The sequence below is a fragment of the Cimex lectularius genome, unplaced genomic scaffold (genome assembly GCF_000648675.2).
Source record: "Cimex lectularius strain Harlan isolate CLEC.00 unplaced genomic scaffold, Clec_2.1 scaffold111, whole genome shotgun sequence".
Lineage (NCBI taxonomy): Eukaryota > Metazoa > Arthropoda > Insecta > Hemiptera > Cimicidae > Cimex > Cimex lectularius.
This window is the reverse complement of record NW_019392681.1, coordinates 921,066-940,427: the sequence shown is the minus strand read 5'-3', so window position 1 is coordinate 940,427 and position 19,362 is coordinate 921,066. Positions and strand designations below refer to the sequence as shown.

The 19,362-nt window shown below is 32.2% G+C and overlaps 2 protein-coding genes across 3 annotated transcripts; one reads left to right on the top strand and one right to left on the bottom strand.

Annotated features, from left to right (window-relative positions):
• Positions 1-5,236: 5,236 nt before the first annotated feature.
• Positions 5,237-6,049, bottom strand: LOC106668660 (RNA-binding protein 8A). Its single transcript, XM_014397616.2, has one exon. It carries the CDS (start codon positions 5,923-5,925, stop codon positions 5,362-5,364), a length of 564 nt encoding a protein of 187 aa, XP_014253102.1. The 5' UTR covers positions 5,926-6,049; the 3' UTR covers positions 5,237-5,361.
• A 3,903-nt stretch (positions 6,050-9,952) lies between these two features.
• Positions 9,953-19,242, top strand: LOC106668624 (spermidine synthase). Of its 2 annotated transcripts, none has more exons than XM_014397550.2 (6): positions 9,953-10,076; positions 14,809-14,948; positions 15,003-15,123; positions 18,395-18,641; positions 18,697-18,926; positions 18,984-19,242. In XM_014397550.2, exons 2-6 carry the CDS (start codon positions 14,818-14,820, stop codon positions 19,122-19,124), a joined length of 870 nt encoding a protein of 289 aa, XP_014253036.1. In that variant the 5' UTR covers positions 9,953-10,076; positions 14,809-14,817; the 3' UTR covers positions 19,125-19,242. The 2 variants fall into 2 exon arrangements, with proteins under 2 accessions (XP_014253036.1, XP_014253035.1); XM_014397549.2 differs by lacking the exon at positions 9,953-10,076 and adding an exon at positions 12,508-12,792.
• The last annotated feature ends 120 nt before the right edge of the window (positions 19,243-19,362 follow it).

The following is a 19,362-nucleotide window of genomic DNA, read 5'->3' as shown; positions in this document are numbered from 1 at the left end:
AGTTGACAAATTGTATCACTCCGTAAACAATGATGAATTCGTGAACGGCCTAAAAACGGTAACGAGGAGCTAGAACGTTTTGTTTACAGTCGTCCCTTTTCGGGGAAAAAGACCGTCCGGGTCGATAAGCTGCGCTGGGGGACTGCTCAAAAGCTGCACTGCCCTCGGCTGCTGGCTTCGTGGCCAAGTCCCCGAAGCCCCCAAACAAAGTCGCTCCCCTTTGTTAATTGGGTCACCGTCAGATTTTATCGACCTACTTCCGCGTCGAATGTGGCACTGCGATATTGTACGCACAATAAATCTTTTGATCAATATGTTCCTTTAAAGATAGACGAGAATTAAAAGTAATAATTTAGCCCGTTCAATAATCTGAAATGTACCCAAATCCGGTTATTTTTGCTTTGTACAATTATTAATTTTCACATTCGCAAACAAAATCCAAATGGCATGTATTTATCTGCACTCTCCGACAAAATTATAAGCCCCTAATTTTTTTTAACATAAATTAATTCTAGTGAACACAATTTTGCAAAATATAGTTTGTTATTGCATATTTTAACCTTCCATTTTTTTTAAAACTTCGTTTAGGTAGATAAAAAGTATTTCTTTATGCACTTTTGTCTAATATTGCCTTACTTTTTTTAAGATGCAATTTTTGAGTGCATCTATAGGATTGAACTGCTTCCTTTGTGTTTGAATTGCTCAAGAACCTCTTCCCAACAGTTACAATACCCATTTATGTATTTAGTAGTCATTACTGACCATATTAATTATTTTAATTAATTATACTTTTCGTCTGTGCATTTCATATGTCCATGAGTGGAATAGCACTAGTTTTAGCAATAGCTCCCGTGACTTAGTATAGTCGATAAAAAGTATAGTTACATTAATTTTGAGATCAGGTGACCCATTTGGTCAGGGTAAAACTGAAGAAATTTTGCAAGTTTTCTTGTTTTAAGATGACCTCGCTTTTTTCAACTCTTAAAAATCTCTGTTCGTTTTGGCTGAACAAATTTTCAGTAGTACCCTATTGCATCACCACTTCCACATATTTGAATTTTTGCTTTAAAATATTTTTTCTTTGCATAAGTCATTCAAAAATTAAAAATCATCACACCCAAGTGAGGTTCCCTGAGGAAGCCATATTCATGTTGTAGAATAAGTAATTTTATGAAAATCATTTATGCTTCCGGTAAATGAGAAAAAATCAATAAGATTTGCTTAATATATGTGTCAAATTGTGTTTACATAAAAAAATAACTGTCATGTTTTTAAGATAAATATCAGTCTTGCATTCTCTGTTTGAACATTCAACATAATAGATGAGGTTTTCAATGTGTTGCAATGTCAACAGACACAAACTTATAAATTATGCCATTACTAGAGCTGAAATTTGTCGAAGACCGTACATATAAATATTTGATTGGCCCAAGTATGAACCCCCTGAGCTACTCCGTGTGACATTGCTACACATGCTGTGTGACATTGTACAGGTGCTATCATTGATTCTTACTTAAATCAACAAGATATGCTCAATGTTGTGTCATATGTAAAAATTACATTTAATATGAAAACAATTTTTGATAAAGCTTTATCAAAAGCTGGGTGAAGATCAATGAATATATTCATGTACCATAACCTCAAAAGCTTTAACTGTATGCAATGTGATCAGATCAAAATCCACATTAAAGATTTATTCTTATTTTCTCTTTCCATTTATATTTCTGATGAAGCAAACAGTACCCTGGTTGGGGAAAAACCTGGTCAGTTCATTTTTGTCATTTTCGCTCAAAATGATGAGCAAACGCATCATTGGCTCTTCTTTTATCGGTAGTGAATATAGATGCCAATTTATAATGTGGTCATTACCAATCATTTTTGTCTGCCTGTGCTCACTAAGCTGATCTTTCAGATGCGTTTCGACATATTTCCTCACCAGAAGAACCAACCCAGCAACAACAGGCAGATCAAAATGATCAACAACAGCTAAATTACTAGTTCATCACTGTGCAGACAACATGGAGGAAATGATCACAGTCACATTCACAATCACAATCAATTGATAGATATAACTATAGTTATAATGATACTGCAATTTGTATCAGATAATAATATTGGGAACAAAGAAACAATGATTCTATTCTTTCATAGTAGTAACCCAATATTCAAAACCATCATTTATTTGTTTTTTAATAATAAATGAACATAACGCATAACAAAAAAATTATTTTTCCTTCACCACTGTGTGATCATTAATAACCATCAGATTGATGCAAGGGAGAGAATAGCTTACTCATGGAATGAACCAAATGCTGACAACACAATCAATTCTGAGTTTGTCCAGATGTTGCTTACAAGAATATCCAAATACCTATTTTTCCAGGACATTATCCCTTGGATTTTTAATAATTGAAGAATATATTCTTTTGTAATGTACTTCCATTTCAGGTTAAAAAGATATGTTTTTGACTTGACTAGAACTTTTATTGTTTATAGATGTTGGATAAAATGTATGTTTACAAAAAAACTTAATCGTTCATTGAACAGCTGCAAGTGACATCTAAGTTCTTAAACTTACTTGATCTGTATCATGTCACTTTCTGCAAACATTAACAATTCTAAAGTCCCTAAAACAAACTTTTTTTGAATCTCTTCATAATTTGCTTTACCACAAATATTTCTATTTGTTATATCTTTGTTCCTATTTCATATTATTTAGGCTGTATAGATATTATTAGGCTCCTCTTTATCATTTTTGTTACTTTACGCAGTTTTAAAACTCCTATTTCCCTGATGTTATTTCTTTATTAGGTACATTTTTACATATTTGACATACATATTTTCGTTGGATAACACAAATCACTTTAGTAACAGGTTAACAAATTGTAATTGTAAAATATTTTTCCCAATGATTCAAGCTATAAAAAGTTATAAATGTAAGATTATTAACATTCATTAACCTCAAAGAAATTAAAAGGTTAAAAAAATTAGTGAAATGTTCTGGCATTAAATTTCTGCAGAGTTCATGGCTTTTTAATTTATTATAGTATGAAAAATGTATTGCAAATGTAGTTGGACTTTAAGCATTCCTATATGACTCCCTTAAGTTAGGTACATTTGTGTATAGTTTCAACTTTTTCGCACTGACTAACCACCTAAGAGAGGTGAAGCTGAAAATCATTGAGATTAAGATCAGGATAAACAGAGATAATCACCTATCAATAAACCTCAAAACAGTTGGTAAATTTATGTCATGCGCTTGAAGGTATTTTTCCATAAGTGTTTGGTCTGAGATCAGCATGATTGAAGTTGATCAAACTCTTTGAACTCATTGTCTTCAAAACAGTACCCCAACACTCTTTACCACTGAACCACCAATGTTTTACCATTGTGTAATAATCCTTTAGCTTGAACATCTGTTGGTCCTCCTTTTTTCTAATTTAATTCTTAATATGGAGGCGAATGCGACACAGAACGATCGAATAGGCTATTAAAATCTGTCTGATGTTCAAACATTATTTGAGCTGCAGTGATTCTTCTCAATCATCCTGACCTGATTCTCAGATATTCTGTGTCACACAAGCTTCAGCATTTCATGTGGTCTATCTGTATGAAGATGGAGAAATGCCTGAACCATATGACAAACAAAGCCAATGATAATTGGTGCTAAGCCCATTTGACATAGGTTATTTAATAAGTAAATATTATTAATATATTTAATTGAAAAAGGGTTAAAACATTGTGAAGTCTGCAATTGTTTGAACTTTTAGCTTAAACATTTCTCTATCTCGACTTTCCCTTTCAGATGCATCTTCAGTGATGTCTGTCAAATGTTTTAAGCATTTACCAACTTCAAACGGCTACAATCAATAAATGATCAATAAGAGATATTAACTGGTCATCCAATCAAGCTATTGGATCACCACTCTGCAAATCTCATGAAGGTCGAACTGTCAGATATAGCTCACTATCTTCAGCGATTAGTTGAATAATTGAACATAGAGAAATATATCTGACAAACCAAATCAGCAAGAATAAGCAGACAAAGCTGACTGGATACAGCTCATTCATCACTTTGCAGACCTCAAAACAATCAAACCTACACCTGGTAGACCTGTAACCAAGCTACAAATTATACGGTGAGTCATAAAAAATTACCATTCTTCTTGCTAATTTAAAAATAATTTTATTTTCGCACAATTTTTTTTTTTTTTTCATTCAAAGTATATACTGCTGTGTTCTATGGTTTGTTGCCATCTCAAAGCCAGCATTGGATTCCTTCACAATACCATTCTTTGGGTTTTGAATAAAAGAATTCTGCAACAATATTTTGAACCTCATCCAGAGAATTGTTTTCTCTTGGAGATAATGAGCCATAGACTGGAACAGGTGGTAGTCAGAAGGTGCTAAGTTTGGGCTGTAAGCAGGGTGAGAAGCACAATTCCATTCAATTCTGAAATTTTTTGTTTCGTGTAATATGAAGTGTGTTATTTTGTTGAAACAAAACCCGATTTCTATTTACTGATCCTGTGTAATGTTGGGTCATAGCATTACACATTTTTGTAACTTCCCATAATAAAGTTCTGAATCAATGGTTCGACCTTGTGGAATGAACTCATGTCTTCGTAATTCCAAAATAGGACGATGTACTTAAGGTCATTTGGGGTTTTCAAAGGATGTTACAGATTTCTGTTGTCGGAGTTCTGCTCAATGGTCAACTCATATCGAACCACTCTGAATTAGTGATTCAATTTCCACAAGTTATGCAGCAACGATTTACGTTGGAATGGAAAACTCCAACTCTTGTTAATTCCTGAGTACTTTTCATTGGGTCTCCCTCAACATAGTCCTGCAGAGCTTCGTCATAGATTTTCCAGTCTGGAACCCTCTTTCTTCTCAGGGCTGATGCCACCGGGTTTAAAATTTTTGGAACCATCTGCTGATTTCTGAGGGAGCATCCTCTTCCTAAAATTGCAACGGGTAACTTACATTTCTAATGGCATAATATTTCAAAATAATTAAATATAAAAGTGGTATCAAACCTAACTGGATTTGAAAAAGAAATAATGCCTATGGGGGATTACAATTTCCAAGAAATTAAAATCAAGTCATGTTTTGTGGCTTATCTGATTAATCTCCCGATGCATTGATATGTAGCGTGTATTAAAAGAAGAATGTTATTAATTTTTTTATTAATAAAAATAAAAGTACAAGGTAATTTACAAAACTGTACCAGTAATAAAGAAATGTTTATACTGACATAATCTTGGTTTTGTCTAATTGCCAAACTTGGTTTTACATAATTGTCACACGAGAAATATATATAAAAAAAAAAATAGTCAATTCAATAGATCAATTGGATCAAACGTCGTATTTCCCTTTGAGACCTAGGTGGTGGTGGATCTTGCCTTCCATTCCTTTTTTTGTCGTCCTTCTGTGTGACTTCTGGGGTCCGTTGACGAAGCACCAGTCAACGCTGACTACCTGGCCTAGGATCTCCATACCATCGAGAGCTTCCTTCGCGGCCAAAGCTTCACCGTACTTGCTGTACTCGACAAGGGCATAGCCTTTGAGGAAACCCGTCCTTCTGTCCAGGTTCAGGTGGATGTTCTTGATCTCGCCGTACTCAGAGAGCTTCTCGTGCATGTCCTCTTCCTGGATCTCCTCGTGAAGGGATGTTATGAAGAGGATCCAGCCTTCGACCGACCTCTGGGGCCCGGGTTGGTCGTCGTCCCGTTCCAAGGATTCGAACACGCCGACGTCCTCGAGGTTCCTCGAGTCTTCGGTGAAACCCCGGCCTTTCCGTTTGTTCGCCTTTTCCTTCAGCATCGCAATGTTGAGCGCTCCTTCGTCAACCGTCTCCTCTTCCATTTCAACTTCAACACCGAACTCCTCCGGAGTGTCGATGTCGAGCACGTCTGCCATCTCTTTTGAACTGCTTTTTTCACTTTACAAGGAACAAGAAACAAGAGAAACGAGTTTTCCTTACCGAATGCGCAGAAGGCGGCGATAACACAACTCACAAACCTAACCTTGTCTCAATGATCGATAGTCAACGATCAAAAGTATCAACTACAACTACAGCAACATCAAAAGCATCGATTCATACAACATCTTTCTTTGTGTTCACAAATGTAACTTTTAAACAATAAAATATCACGAAAATAATTAATAAAACTATAAAATATTGAAAATCTATTAGATTAAATTATACCATCGTATAATATGCTAAAAGATGTTTAAATTAATTAACTAAATCGATTAACTAAATGAATCGAATAAGGGATAAAGGAAAAACAAAAACAGGGAATAAAACACCGAAACCAAAACAGTATAATTTGTTAATTAATAATCAGAGATGAGGCCAATACTCAATAATACAAATTATATAGATATGAATGTAAATACTTTGACAAATAATTATTGGTTTAAAACAAAACTCTGATTTGAAAAAAAAAAATGGTTGGGAGTATGATTTCGTTTAATTATTTATTTTAAAGGTAACAAATAGGGTTTTATACCCCATTACATGTACTTATGTAAGAAATAAATTAAGTTTTATAAACATAATAAAATATGATCAGCAATAATAAAAATAAAACATATAATAGAATATACTTTCCTACAAACTCAATCTTCCTCCGAATTCTGCCTACCCTGGAATCCGCTCTGAATTTAAACTTTTCGATCTGGCTCTAAGAAGGGATTACTTTGATATTGTTTTTGTATTTAAATTATTAAACAATCTCATTGATAGTCCTTATCTCCTCTCTCAACAACAGCTACATGTCCCTTCGCACTCTCTTAAAACCTATAAATTATTTTATTTTGAATTCCAAAGCTCTAACTACATGCTCTCTTCTCCTCTACACAGAATGATGATCAAGAGTAACAACATCTGCAATAGCATTGACTTCTTCAATAGTTCTGTGCAATCTGTGAAAAACCTTATCCTACAACCTTAGTTGAATGCTTTTATATTTCATACTGTACAAAATTATTACAATTTATTTCATTTACTGGTTCAACTAATTCTCGCACTCTAGTCTTATTATATATTTACAAAGAGCATTATTTTCATTAAATATGTACCTAATTATTGTAGTTTCAATTGTCTTTCAGCTTTATTTTGTTTCCTCTGCCTTATTTGGTTAGTAATTATGTCTTTCATTTTTGTTGTTCAGTTTTTACTCTTTAATTGTATTTTTATATTTATCATTTATATTTACCATTTATATTATTACCATGTATATACATCCTTATTCTTTTTATATATATTATTTGTATTTTTACATATATTATTTATATTTTTTGTTATTGTAAAATGTCTTTTTTTATAGTGTATTTCGATCCGTAAATAAATACATACATAATATATACAATAATTTCAGTAATATATTCTTTAAATTTTTAATTATTTATAATCGAATGATGAAACCACATTATGGAAAAAAGTAGAAAAAGAAAAAAAGGAAACGGGAAAAAGAAAAGGAGATGATTCATATCGTTTTTAAAAACAAACATGCCATGTAATTAATTATTAAATCATATTATATATAACAGTAAAAATATATAATTATTAAATTGCGATTTTGGGCATTGTACTTTATTACCCCGCAATTTATATTTTTGTCCATTTTATTTTTACGCTCCAGCAGCCTCAAACATTGCTGAAAAAAGAAAGAAATCTTGCACGCACAACTCTCATTCAAAAACACAAACAGACAAACATTCAATGGTAAAATAATCTGGGAAAAGGCCTAAATCTCATTATAAAATCCAATAAATTTGAGAATATATATAATATAATATTATNCCTATTTATTTATTTATTTTACGGTTTCCCAATTACAAATTTGTACAATAAAAGTATAAAGGTTATACTTATAACTGTAAATAAATTTAGAAATGTTTATAATTTAACACAAATTTTTGAGATTAATTGAAACATTTTGAAATATGAATTAAAACTATGTAATTATCAATTATTACTTCTAACCAAAATCAATATTAATTAAATATATTAATTATACAACATTTAATCTTTGAATGTTTGACTGCTAGTGTTTAAATGAGAGTTGTGCGTGCACGATTTCATTCTTTTTTCAGGAATTTTTGAGGCTGCCAGAGCAGGAAAATGAAATAAAAGAAAATACAAATTGCGGGGTATAAACTACAATGTCAAAAAGCGCCATTTAAATAAGGAAAGATAGCTTCCTCCAAAAAAAAGCATTATTATGTTTTTGGTTTATGCTGAGACTGTTGCTAGTCTGACTCCATTATTATTATTAGTATTATTATTATTACTGCCCATGCAAGCCTATGGGTAATGTTTAAATTATGGAACAAAAATTCGAAATTCTAATTAAATTTTATAATTTAAAATGGGTTTTTGGCTTTACAAATTAAGTATTTTAAAACGATAAATTAAAGCTTTCGATGGCAATAGGATAGATTAGTTTATGGGTGAATTTTTGGATTCGGAGCTTTATAGCACTCAGAAGGGATGTAGGTAACCTAAGAGGTTGAGGCATGAGACAACCAAAACAACCAAATGGGGAAACAAGGAAATCATTCCACAAAAAAACAACTTAAAAGATCTAACAGGTATATTTAAGAGACATGATCCAGTAAAATACTGCTTTGAAAATGAGACTATTAGGATGACCAATGTCTAAAAAAGACAGAGCATCCTATGCAACTGTCCTACGGCTAGGAAAAGGCTATAGTACCTAGGATAGAGCTGTGCAATATAGATCTAGATACCATACCCCTGAGAAGAATTGTATGCTTCTTTAAAGAAATGAAAATCTTCCAGGAAAACCATTAGCAGAGATTGGCACATAGACAAAAGTATAAGTGCTAAAGGGTGAAATTCCTACAACTCCAAATGGGAGGAAAAATTGTGATATTTCCTCTTTGGGCCTGCAGAGTACATGTAGTTTGGTTGTTTCAAATCATTTTTAGTCTTCCTATCCTGGCTGTCAGATGCGTTTTGCCTTTTTGCAATCTTTAGAGGTGGGTTTTCTACATGAAAGATTCAATTCGTAGTTATTAAAGGCTGGTTCCAGCACTGAAGATGGCAGGAAGAATATTTATGATAACACACAAAAAAAAGTAACAAAATAAATAAAATTAATTTTTGCTTATGTTAGATAATTTTTTAAGCAAAACAATAAGCCTATATGTAATATTTTGAAGGCACTGTTAAAAGGCAAAAAGCTAGAAATAATATAATTTGAAAAGAAATGCTAAAACAAAATGGTTTAACAAGTTTCATATATTTGCTGATCATACCAAAAGATAATTATCCGTTAATTATCTCAGATTCGCTGTAATCTTTATCTGAAGTCATTCGAATTATTTAATTGTGCCATTTTGTTCGACGATCTTGGAATTGTCGGTCTTTTAATAATTTGATCAGTCCTGATTATTGTCATCGATTCTCACTGTCATATTGTTCTAAAGGGTTGAAACATCTTCAGTTAAAAACAAAGAAGAATAAGGATGTAGTCTTGCATACAAATACACAATCAAGTCATTCTTGTTTAAAAAAATTGAGTAAATAGTAGTAAAAGAAAATATGTGAAAATATGAAAAATTGACCATCTTCAGCACACAAAATCACAGTGGCATACATGTAATGTTAGCTCATAGGAACATTAGAAAATTTTTTATCCACATGATATTTTACAATCACAAGCCATTTTTTCCACTTTTCCAAAATAACATAGTAATTGAAATGCATAAATATTTAAACAATGATTGTATGACTATGGCACAAAAGTTGCAAATAGAAAGATGTTCCTTCCCGTTGTATTAAATTAAAAATAACTTACAACATAACTGTCAAAAAGGGAAGGAAAAGAAAATGAAAAAGAATATTTACAAAAAAATCTACGTAGTAAAGGTCGTAGATATCAGAACCCTTGTACTGTATATATTTGTTATCTTCCATTCACCGTTAATGGCAGCTTATCTCATCCTTCACATTTATACTCTTGCCTTTAATATTCATATTTAATTTATTGTGCCTGCACTGTTTCAACGTATGAGCCTGAGAATTTATATTTCTGGTAAGTTAAGAAAGAATTTATTTTAAACTGTAAATATAACCCACAATTTCATGGCCATACTTATTTTATATTTATCTAATATATTATATCTACAATGATTATTATATTACATACAAGTATTGATGAATTTGCTAATTATACTTTGTATAAATGAATTACGAAACTTTTTTTTTAATTTTTCTTATAAATGTTATAGTTGAGCACTTATATTTACAATTTTTTTTAAAATACCTGATGCCATTATGTAATTATTGCAAAATCTTTTAACAATAATTACTAATTATTGCTTGCCATATGGTCATAATTATACCCTAAGAAATGAATGAAATATTTCCAATATTTTGGTGGCCTATCCTTGCTGTTTTAAACTGTCAGACATGCCTAAGCTTTTAATAGAAGATAATTATATGCTTTGCAGAGAAAACCCACCAATTAAGATGGCAAAAAGCCAAAACAATGAATATGGGAAGACCAAAAATGATTGGAAACGGGCAAACTACATTTTCATTACCTTGCGAGCCCAAAGAGGAAATATCACATTTTTTCCTCTCATTTGGAGTCATAGGAATTTTTCATTTAGCACTTGAAATTTTGTCTATTGTGTTAGATCTCTGCTAATAGTTTTACCGTAAGATTTTCGCTTTCATATTAAAGTACAGAATTCTCTTGGTATGGAATCTAGGTCTATATTGCATATGGTTTTCCTAGGTACCTTAATTTTTTCCTGTTAACACAGGGCAGTTGCTAACATGTTGCATGTCTCTGTTTCTACTAAACATTCCTAGACTGAATTAGTCATCTGTTGATATTCCCAGTTTTTTAAATTCGTATTTTACTGGAGCATGTCTTGTAAATATACCATTTATAGTTTTTAATTCGTTTCTGCAGAAAATGATTTCCTCTTTCTCTTTTTTGGCTGTTTTTTGCAGGTTATCTTTTCGCCTACTTCGTACGACCTGGCATACGTTCCCACTTCCCAGTTTGTTGTGTTCTTTAGTTGCCAAATATTCCAGTTCTTTCTTAAAACGGCTATAATTGTATGCCACAAAATAATTTAGCCTGCTTGGCTTGTTCATTGCTGTCTCATTGTCATTCCCTCACGACTTGAAAACAAACGATGTTATTTGTAGATCCCAGTTTTTTTAAGGGTATTTAGGCCATTTCACACAAGAGTTAGGTTAATCTGTTAGAATTGAAGAGCCTTTAGAGCTGTATGGCTATCTTATAGTATTATTATTAGTGCACTCATATGATATATGATATTTATTTCAGTGCACATGTTTATATGCTCAGCAATTCGGCCTGAACGATTGGTTGTGGTGGGGCCAATAATGATGTGATTTTTTTCCGGATGTCTTGGTCTTCCTTGAAGATTTGCATTTCTTTAATGATGTACACTATACAGATTCTCATCAGGACTAGGTCTACACTACATAAGTGTGGTTTTACTAGGGGGCCACAGTAGCCGAGTGGTTAAGGCATCAGACTCTCAGCTAGAAGAGCCTGCGGTCGTGGGTTCGATCCCCACCGTCGCTTCTAGACTTTTCTGGCGCCTAAGGGGACCGGTGGCTGCAGTTGAAAGAAATTGACACGGCACTCATCAATGGAAGGAGCGGGATCAGATCTTAGTGATCCTGAATTTGGTCCTAACCCCCTTCAAAAATGAGTTTCTTCGATGGAAGAACACCGACATACCGGGGCTCAAATTCACACTTGTGTTGAAAGCCCCCAAAAATATGGAGCCAGGGATAAAGTACAATAAGCTGTTCAGCTGCAGTGCTCAGGAGGGAACTCCTCCAGTTCTTGGTATCCATTGTTTTACTAGTTACCATAACCTTTCTTTTCCTGGCTATTGCAAGGTAGTTGCATAAGATTAAGACATAGACCTATTAATTATTACCCTCTTGTAGATCCCAGTAGTTTTAGGGTATTTAGGTAGACATAGACTAGTTTTCAGTTGATCTTGTACGTTCCGAGAGCTTTTAGAGCAGCTTGGCTATATGATAGTAAATTTCACAATTATAATATATTAGTAAATACTATAAAAATAGTATAAACTATAAAAAATGTTTTCCAAAATAATTAATTCAATTTATAAAGAGACTTTTTTATAAAGCGAGTCATAACAAACCAATATTAGTGTTAAATAATAATATAAAAAATGACAATATTGTTAATTTTATATTAAAAATCAGGGATGAGGCCAATTTGAAAGAAAATATTAATTTATTTTCACTGAGCCTTCGAAGAATATATCCTCTCCATCAGGTCTTTAAAATTTATTATTAGTAATTAATTATCAACGTCAACAAATGAGGTCACAAAGTATAAATATTAATTATTGACGTGCCAAGCAGGTGGCGCCCCAAAGCAAAAGTTGTTTGTATTTTAAATTTTAATTTAAATCGTTGAAAATCCTGTCAGAGGTCCAAAATTTTTCAATATATATCTGGAAGACTTATAAGATATCCGAGATAAACCAATTTTGCAGTCGAAAATTGTTTTATGTCATTCAATGAGACAATCTTGGAGGATGACATTTACAACCTGATGCAAGGATCATACCTTGAGCTAGGTAGTCGCTTCCAGGTTACCACGTGCTTTGGCGTCGCCTTGCCTGTCAATCAAACCAAAGTTGTTGTTTTTTGTTGTTGTTGACTGTCAACAAGTTTAGGATTTTAAGGGAAAATATTTCAGCACTATGACGTCTGAAGAGGTGAGTTCTGACACTTGATTCGAGAATTATGTACTAATTATTGTTTAAAATATTAAAATGGTACAGTGTTATCTCTCTAGGGTTTATTGTTAGATATTATATTTATATGATTGCTATGTATTGACAAATTGTTACATGTTTACTGTAATATCTAATAAAAAAGGCAATATTTAGCTTTTGAGTTAGGTTTTACGTGTGTTCCTTAGGAAAAAAAAAGTTTTGATTTATGAAAGGAGTATAATTAGTGTAATTTATACCAGAGTAATTTTTTATTTTAATGGTTTTCTTGAAGATTCTCCTTTCTTTAATGAAGCTCAGAATTCTTTTTTATCATTCATCGTTTCCCTAATTTATACAGTAATAATTTTTTATTTTAGTGGTTTTCTGGAAAATTTTAGTTTCATTATTGAAATACAGAATTCTTTTTTTATCATTCTTCTTTTTCCTAATTTATACAGAAGTAATGTTTTATTTTAATGGATTTCCTGGATGATTTTCATTTCATTTAGTTCAAAAAGTACAGAATTCTTTTTTTTTTATCATTCATCTTTTCCTTAATTTATACAGTAGTAATGTTTTATTTTAATGGATTTCCTGGATGATTTTCATTTCATTAAGTTCAAAAAGTACAGAATTATTTTTTTTTATCATTCATCTTTTTCCCTAATTTATACAGTAGTATTTTTTTATTTTAATGGATTTCCTGGATGTTTTTCATTTCATTAAGTTCAAAAAGTACAGAATTTTTTTCTATCATTCATCTTTTCCCTAATTTATACAGTAATAATTTTTTATTTTAATGGTTTTCCTGGAAGATTTTTGTTTCATTATCAAAGTACAGAATTCTTTTTAGTCATTTTTGTTTTCCCTAATTTATACAGTAGTAATTTTTGTTTATGTATTTTTTCAAGAAAAAACTCAAGGAAATAGATTTTACATTCATTAAATATTAATAATTGATTGAGTTAAGAAGGAAGCAAATTTGCCTTTTGCTTTTTCTCAAAATAAACATACTCAAACAGTCTACAATATTAGTGATATATTATGATTATTACATTATGTGCATGCTCGAATAAATGAACATAAACTTTTCTTTGTTTACATTGAGTTTTTTTTATAAGGTGTTTTTTAGAACATGGAGATTTTTGAGACTAATTTGATTTTTTTTTGTTAAAAAGCAATTTCATGTTTTGTTTTTTTTTATTTAAAAAAAAGTTTCATTATTTATTGAAACATTTATTTGATGTTTTGGGTATTTACACACAACATCAGAATCTATATTTTTTAAAAGATGTAAGTATAACAAGGGAAATTGTTATAAAATTGTACCCTATATTTTTTTTTCATTATATGTAGCCTATTAATATTTTGATATTTAAATATATAGATAATATATATTGTATTGATATTCTGATATATTTTTTTTGTAAATGCAATTGTATATTCGGTAATAACTTTTGAATGATTCCAAGACAAAACTAAAAGAGAAAACATATTTGATCGGTTCTGCATGAAGGTTTGTTGGATTTAATAAAAATCAGGTTTTATCTACATTAAATATTAAATTCTGTTAAAATAAAAAATACAGTTCTCTTCATGCCCTGATGATGTTAATACATTAGACATGTTTTTTACTTTCGAGTCACTTCCTCCAAATTTACACTCCAATTCCTGCTCATCTAGATCACCGAAAATTGTCCTTTAGTTTTTCAAATATTATCCATGAAAAAGTTTTAGAAGCTATCCTATTAAGCCGTCCTACAACAGAAATTATTTTATATAAGTAGCTATTAGATTGTACCTATTATTTTATTTATAAATCTTAGTTTTGTTGTAATGATTTTCAGCATATTTTATTTGTTTATGACAATTGTTTTGTTGCCTATAAATAAAACATCACTTTTAGTCCTCTGCTGTCTAAGCCAAGGTCTTGCATTTGTAATATATGTCAAATTCCAGCTTTACAGTTTAATTTATGTTCGGGTATTCTTGTAATATTATTATTGTTTTTTTCAGGGTGGTACAATGAACGCTTTTAAAGAAGGCTGGTTCACTGAGATTGACAAGCTGTGGCCAAGTATAGCTCTATCACTGGAAGTCGATTCTGTGTTGTATAAAGGGAAGTCAAAATTCCAGAGCATCCAAGTCCTTCAAACGTAAGCATGTTGTCTCCGGCGTTGAACCGTGGATTGACATTTCTTGTTTTATAGGAAATCTCTCGGGAAGGCATTGATCCTCGATGGCATCATTCAATGCACGGAATTTGACGAATTTTCCTATCAGGAAATGATCTCATACCTGCCGCTTCATAGCCACCCAAATCCACAAAAGGTAATTTTGCGATTTGATTTGTGAGCTAAAATCTAAACCTTGTAGTAATTATTAATCGTGTAATTGACAACCTTATATTTGCCATTACTGTTTTATTTAAAAATATTTTTGTTTAATAAACGATGCAAAAATTTGCATTTGAAAATTATTGTTACATGCTTTCAGATTGCTTTGAAAAATTCTCAAATTTAGCCATGTTTTGACATTGTTGTAAAATCTTTAGTTTATTAATAACTTGCTCATCATTATGAGAAGTACAGTCTGGAAATAAGTTTCAGATTCCATGTTTAATTTTTTTTCTTTTATTAAAATGTTCTTATTTGAAAAATTCAGCTAAGTTAAAACTTGTCAGGTGAAAAATTACGCACAAGCAGGGACCCGATAGCGACAGGCTCCAATGATCCATTGACTCTCACAAGCTATTGTCAATAGTATCCAGAATAAATGTGTGACGATATAACTATATAAATGAACGTGGGGTGATGCAGTTGGCAATAGATATTGCGACGTCAAGGGGCGAAGAAGTCGGTTTTTCTTTCTCGCCAAAGAGCGAAACATCAATCTTCTCCACTTTTGTAACTTAGGAGGGCTCACTAACCCCCAATTCTGTCTGGGTGGAGCGCCGATTGACACAAGGACTCATTCTTTTGGAGCAAACACCACACAGGTTCCCGCTTGAAGAGAAAGGTCACTCGGTCGAGGAGTGCCACGGTTTGTCCCCTTACAGGGAGCGAGTAGGCATGGCACCTCATAAAACATCCTTGGGCAGTAGGGCTTGAGAAGCACTGTTTAAGGGAAACAGGATATTTCCTCATATTTAATCTATACATATTGAATGTATAAATTATTTATTGTATATATTTTTGTGGTACTATTTGTATGAATGTATGAATGAGTGAGAATATTACATATTCCACCATCGGCCCTCATGGTGCAGTGGAGGCTGATATGACTCCATTATCAGTGCCCTCCATTAAAAAAATAATAATAATAAAAATTAATGGAAATGTAAGAAAATACAAATTGCGGGGTAATAAACTGCAATGGTCAAAATTGCAATTTAAATAAGAAAGATAGCTCCCTCAAAAAAAAAAAAAAAAAAAAAAAAAAAAAAAAAAAAAAAAAAAAAGTGTTTCTTATTATTGTTATGTAGAATTAATTTATTTATCATATTTCAGTGGAAGAATAAAATGATAAGGATGAGCCTATACTCATACTGAGACTGTTGCTAGTCCATTATTATTATTATTATTATTAGCCATACAAGCCTATGGGAAATGTTTAAATTTTGGAACAAAAATTCAGAATTCTAATTTAAAAAAAAAAATAAATAAATAAATAAATAAAAAAATAAATTTTATATGTAATTTAAAATGTGTGGTGATTAGTGGCCGTTAATCGATAATTATTCAGAAATCGTGAGATGCGGTCTGGTGTGATGTAGGTTTCAGAAAAACATTTTCTTTATCGTGCCAACGTTTCGATCTTTATTGAGATCATCTTCTGGGCCTGGGATTTACAGACATTGTTTACATTTAACAAATACATTTAGGATGTGGAAAAGTGAATTTATACAATGCAAAATATATTTTTTATTAATTCACTACTTTCGTGGTCCGCTTGACCAATTAATACATGACAATTAATTAAGGCTTTTAGTTGAGATAAAAAAAGTTAATGGCACGAGCGGGATTCGAACCCACGATCTCCGGCTTGATACGCCGCTGCTCTACCACTTGAGCTATCGTGACCTCGATCCACTCGGACATCAACTCCCCATCTCAACCCCACCTTATGAGTTTTCCCTCCTTTTGCCATTTTTCAAATGTCATGTAATCGGTTTTGATTCTCGACGGCAATTGAAATGGCGACGGCGAGCTTTAGTGAAGTATACTTCGATTTTAATCATTAAATTCACTAATTTTGTGGTCTGCTTGACCAATTAATATATTACAATTAATTAAGGTTTTTAGTTGAGATAAAAAAAGATAAATCCAATCCGATTACACGACATTTGAAAAATGGCAAAAAGGAGGGAAAACTCAAAAGGTGGGGTTGAGATGGGAAGTTGGTGTCCGAGTGGATCGAGGTCACGATAGCTCGAGTGGTAGAGCAGCGGAGTATCAAGCCGAAGATCGTGGGTTCGAATCCCGCTCGTGCCATTGACTTTTTTATCTCAACTAAAAACCTTAATTAATTGTAATAAAAATATATTTTGCATTGTATAAATTCACTTTTCCACATCCTAAATGTATTTGTTAAATGTAAACAATGTTTGTAAATCCCAGGCCCTGAAGATGATCTCAATAAAGATTGAAACGTTGGCACGATAAAGAAAATGTTTTTCTAAAATCTACATCACACCAGACCGCTTCTCACGATTTCTGAACAATTAGTAATTTAAAATGTGATTTTTGCATACATTTGGCCTTCCAAATTAAGAATTTTAAGAGGATAAATTAAAGCTTGGATGGCAATAGGATAAATTAGTCTATGAGTGAATGTTTGGAGTCAGAGCTTTATAGCACTCAGAAGGGTATAGCTAAACTAAGATAGAAGGTTTGGGATGTTAGGGCGTGAAATGACCTTAGCCGTTAAAACATCCTTAAAAATTAATTGATTAATACTGAGCCAGGAAATACTGTGCTCATACTGCAATTTTTTAGATGCTCTAAAAACGCAGTTATATGCTTTCATGTTGACTTCTGATTGTAGTGTGCACGTACACGTTTCCAAATTGTACAACTTGTGATTGTACAAATATAATGACCAATTCTCAAGTGTGACATTGTTGCAAAGAAGGAAGTCTTCTTTCTCGAAATGGGTTTTTCTGAATCTTTCTGAATGATAAGAAGGCCCACTGCAATCACATCGTATAAATTTTGTTACCTTGTCTTTCCTTTTCAAATCGTTTATGAAATCGCCCCGTTTTCCCAATTTCTCCTGGGACTCCTCTAATTTTTGCCTACTTGGCTAATTCATCAACTCTTTCATTGTATATACCGCGTGACCTTTGACCCATCTTGTTCACTTAATTAAAATTTAATTTAAAAGTCTATTATTTAAAAGATTCTCTGTACTTCAATGTTAGTGGCTTGTGGTGCAAGTAAGTTCTATTCTATCATAATTAAATTGCTTTTTTAAATGTTGAACGCTATCTGTATGCCATTTTTGGTTTTATTCTGTTTAACTCTTTTTTTATGTTCAGTACTTATACTTAATTCACTTTTTTTTCATTACTATCATCATAAAGAAATTGATCTTTTTAAAGGTTTTAATCGTTGGAGGAGGCGATGGTGGTGTTGCAAGGGAAGTGGCGAAACATCCTTCCGTAAAAGCAATAGATCAAGTTGAAATCGACGACCTCGTCATGGAAGTCTCCAGAAAGTATTTACCGAGCTTGTCGCAAGGTTTAGACCATCCTAAACTGACTTTACACGTCGAGGATGGTTTCGTCTTCCTCAAAAATAGAAAGAACGAATACGACGTGATCATTACAGACTCCTCAGATCCCGTTGGTAAATCGTTTTGACCGCTTTGACTAATTATACTCTATAAATGGCGTCCTTTTAGGTCCAGCTGTGCCTCTGTTTCAACAGCCGTATTTCGAACTGATGAAATCGGCTTTAAAGCCGAACGGTATCGTCTGTTCCCAAGCCGGAACACCTTGGACAAATTTAGATATTGTAGTCAATACGTTTAAAAACTGTAAGCAAGCCTTTCCGGTAGTCTCTTACGGCTACACGTCCGTTCCGACATACCCGAACGGACAGATCGGATTCGTTTTAGGCAGTTTGAACCTGGTAAGTGATATCATGAATTGATTTTGTTTCTATATTTCATGTTCTATTATGTTTTAGGAGACGAATTTTAAAGAACCTCTTAAGACAATGACTGACGAAGATTTAGAACAAATGAAATTTCGCTATTATACTTCTGAAGTCCACCGAGCGGCTTTTGCATTGCCGAAATTTTTAAGAGACGCCCTTCAAAAAGTTTGATTTCTTAAACTTTTAAAAATTCAGCAGAAGGATATTAAAACATTCCAGAAGATGTATGTTTGTTATTAACTTTTCATTTTGAGTTATTTTATATAATACATGTTATTAGATAATGGCATAATGTTTTTTTTTCTCCTTAAGTTATTTGAATTACAATATTCGGTTAAAAACTAGACAGATCTAAGTACATGGAAGACGATTTTTTAACCCTCATGAAAAGGAATGTTTGTGAGATATA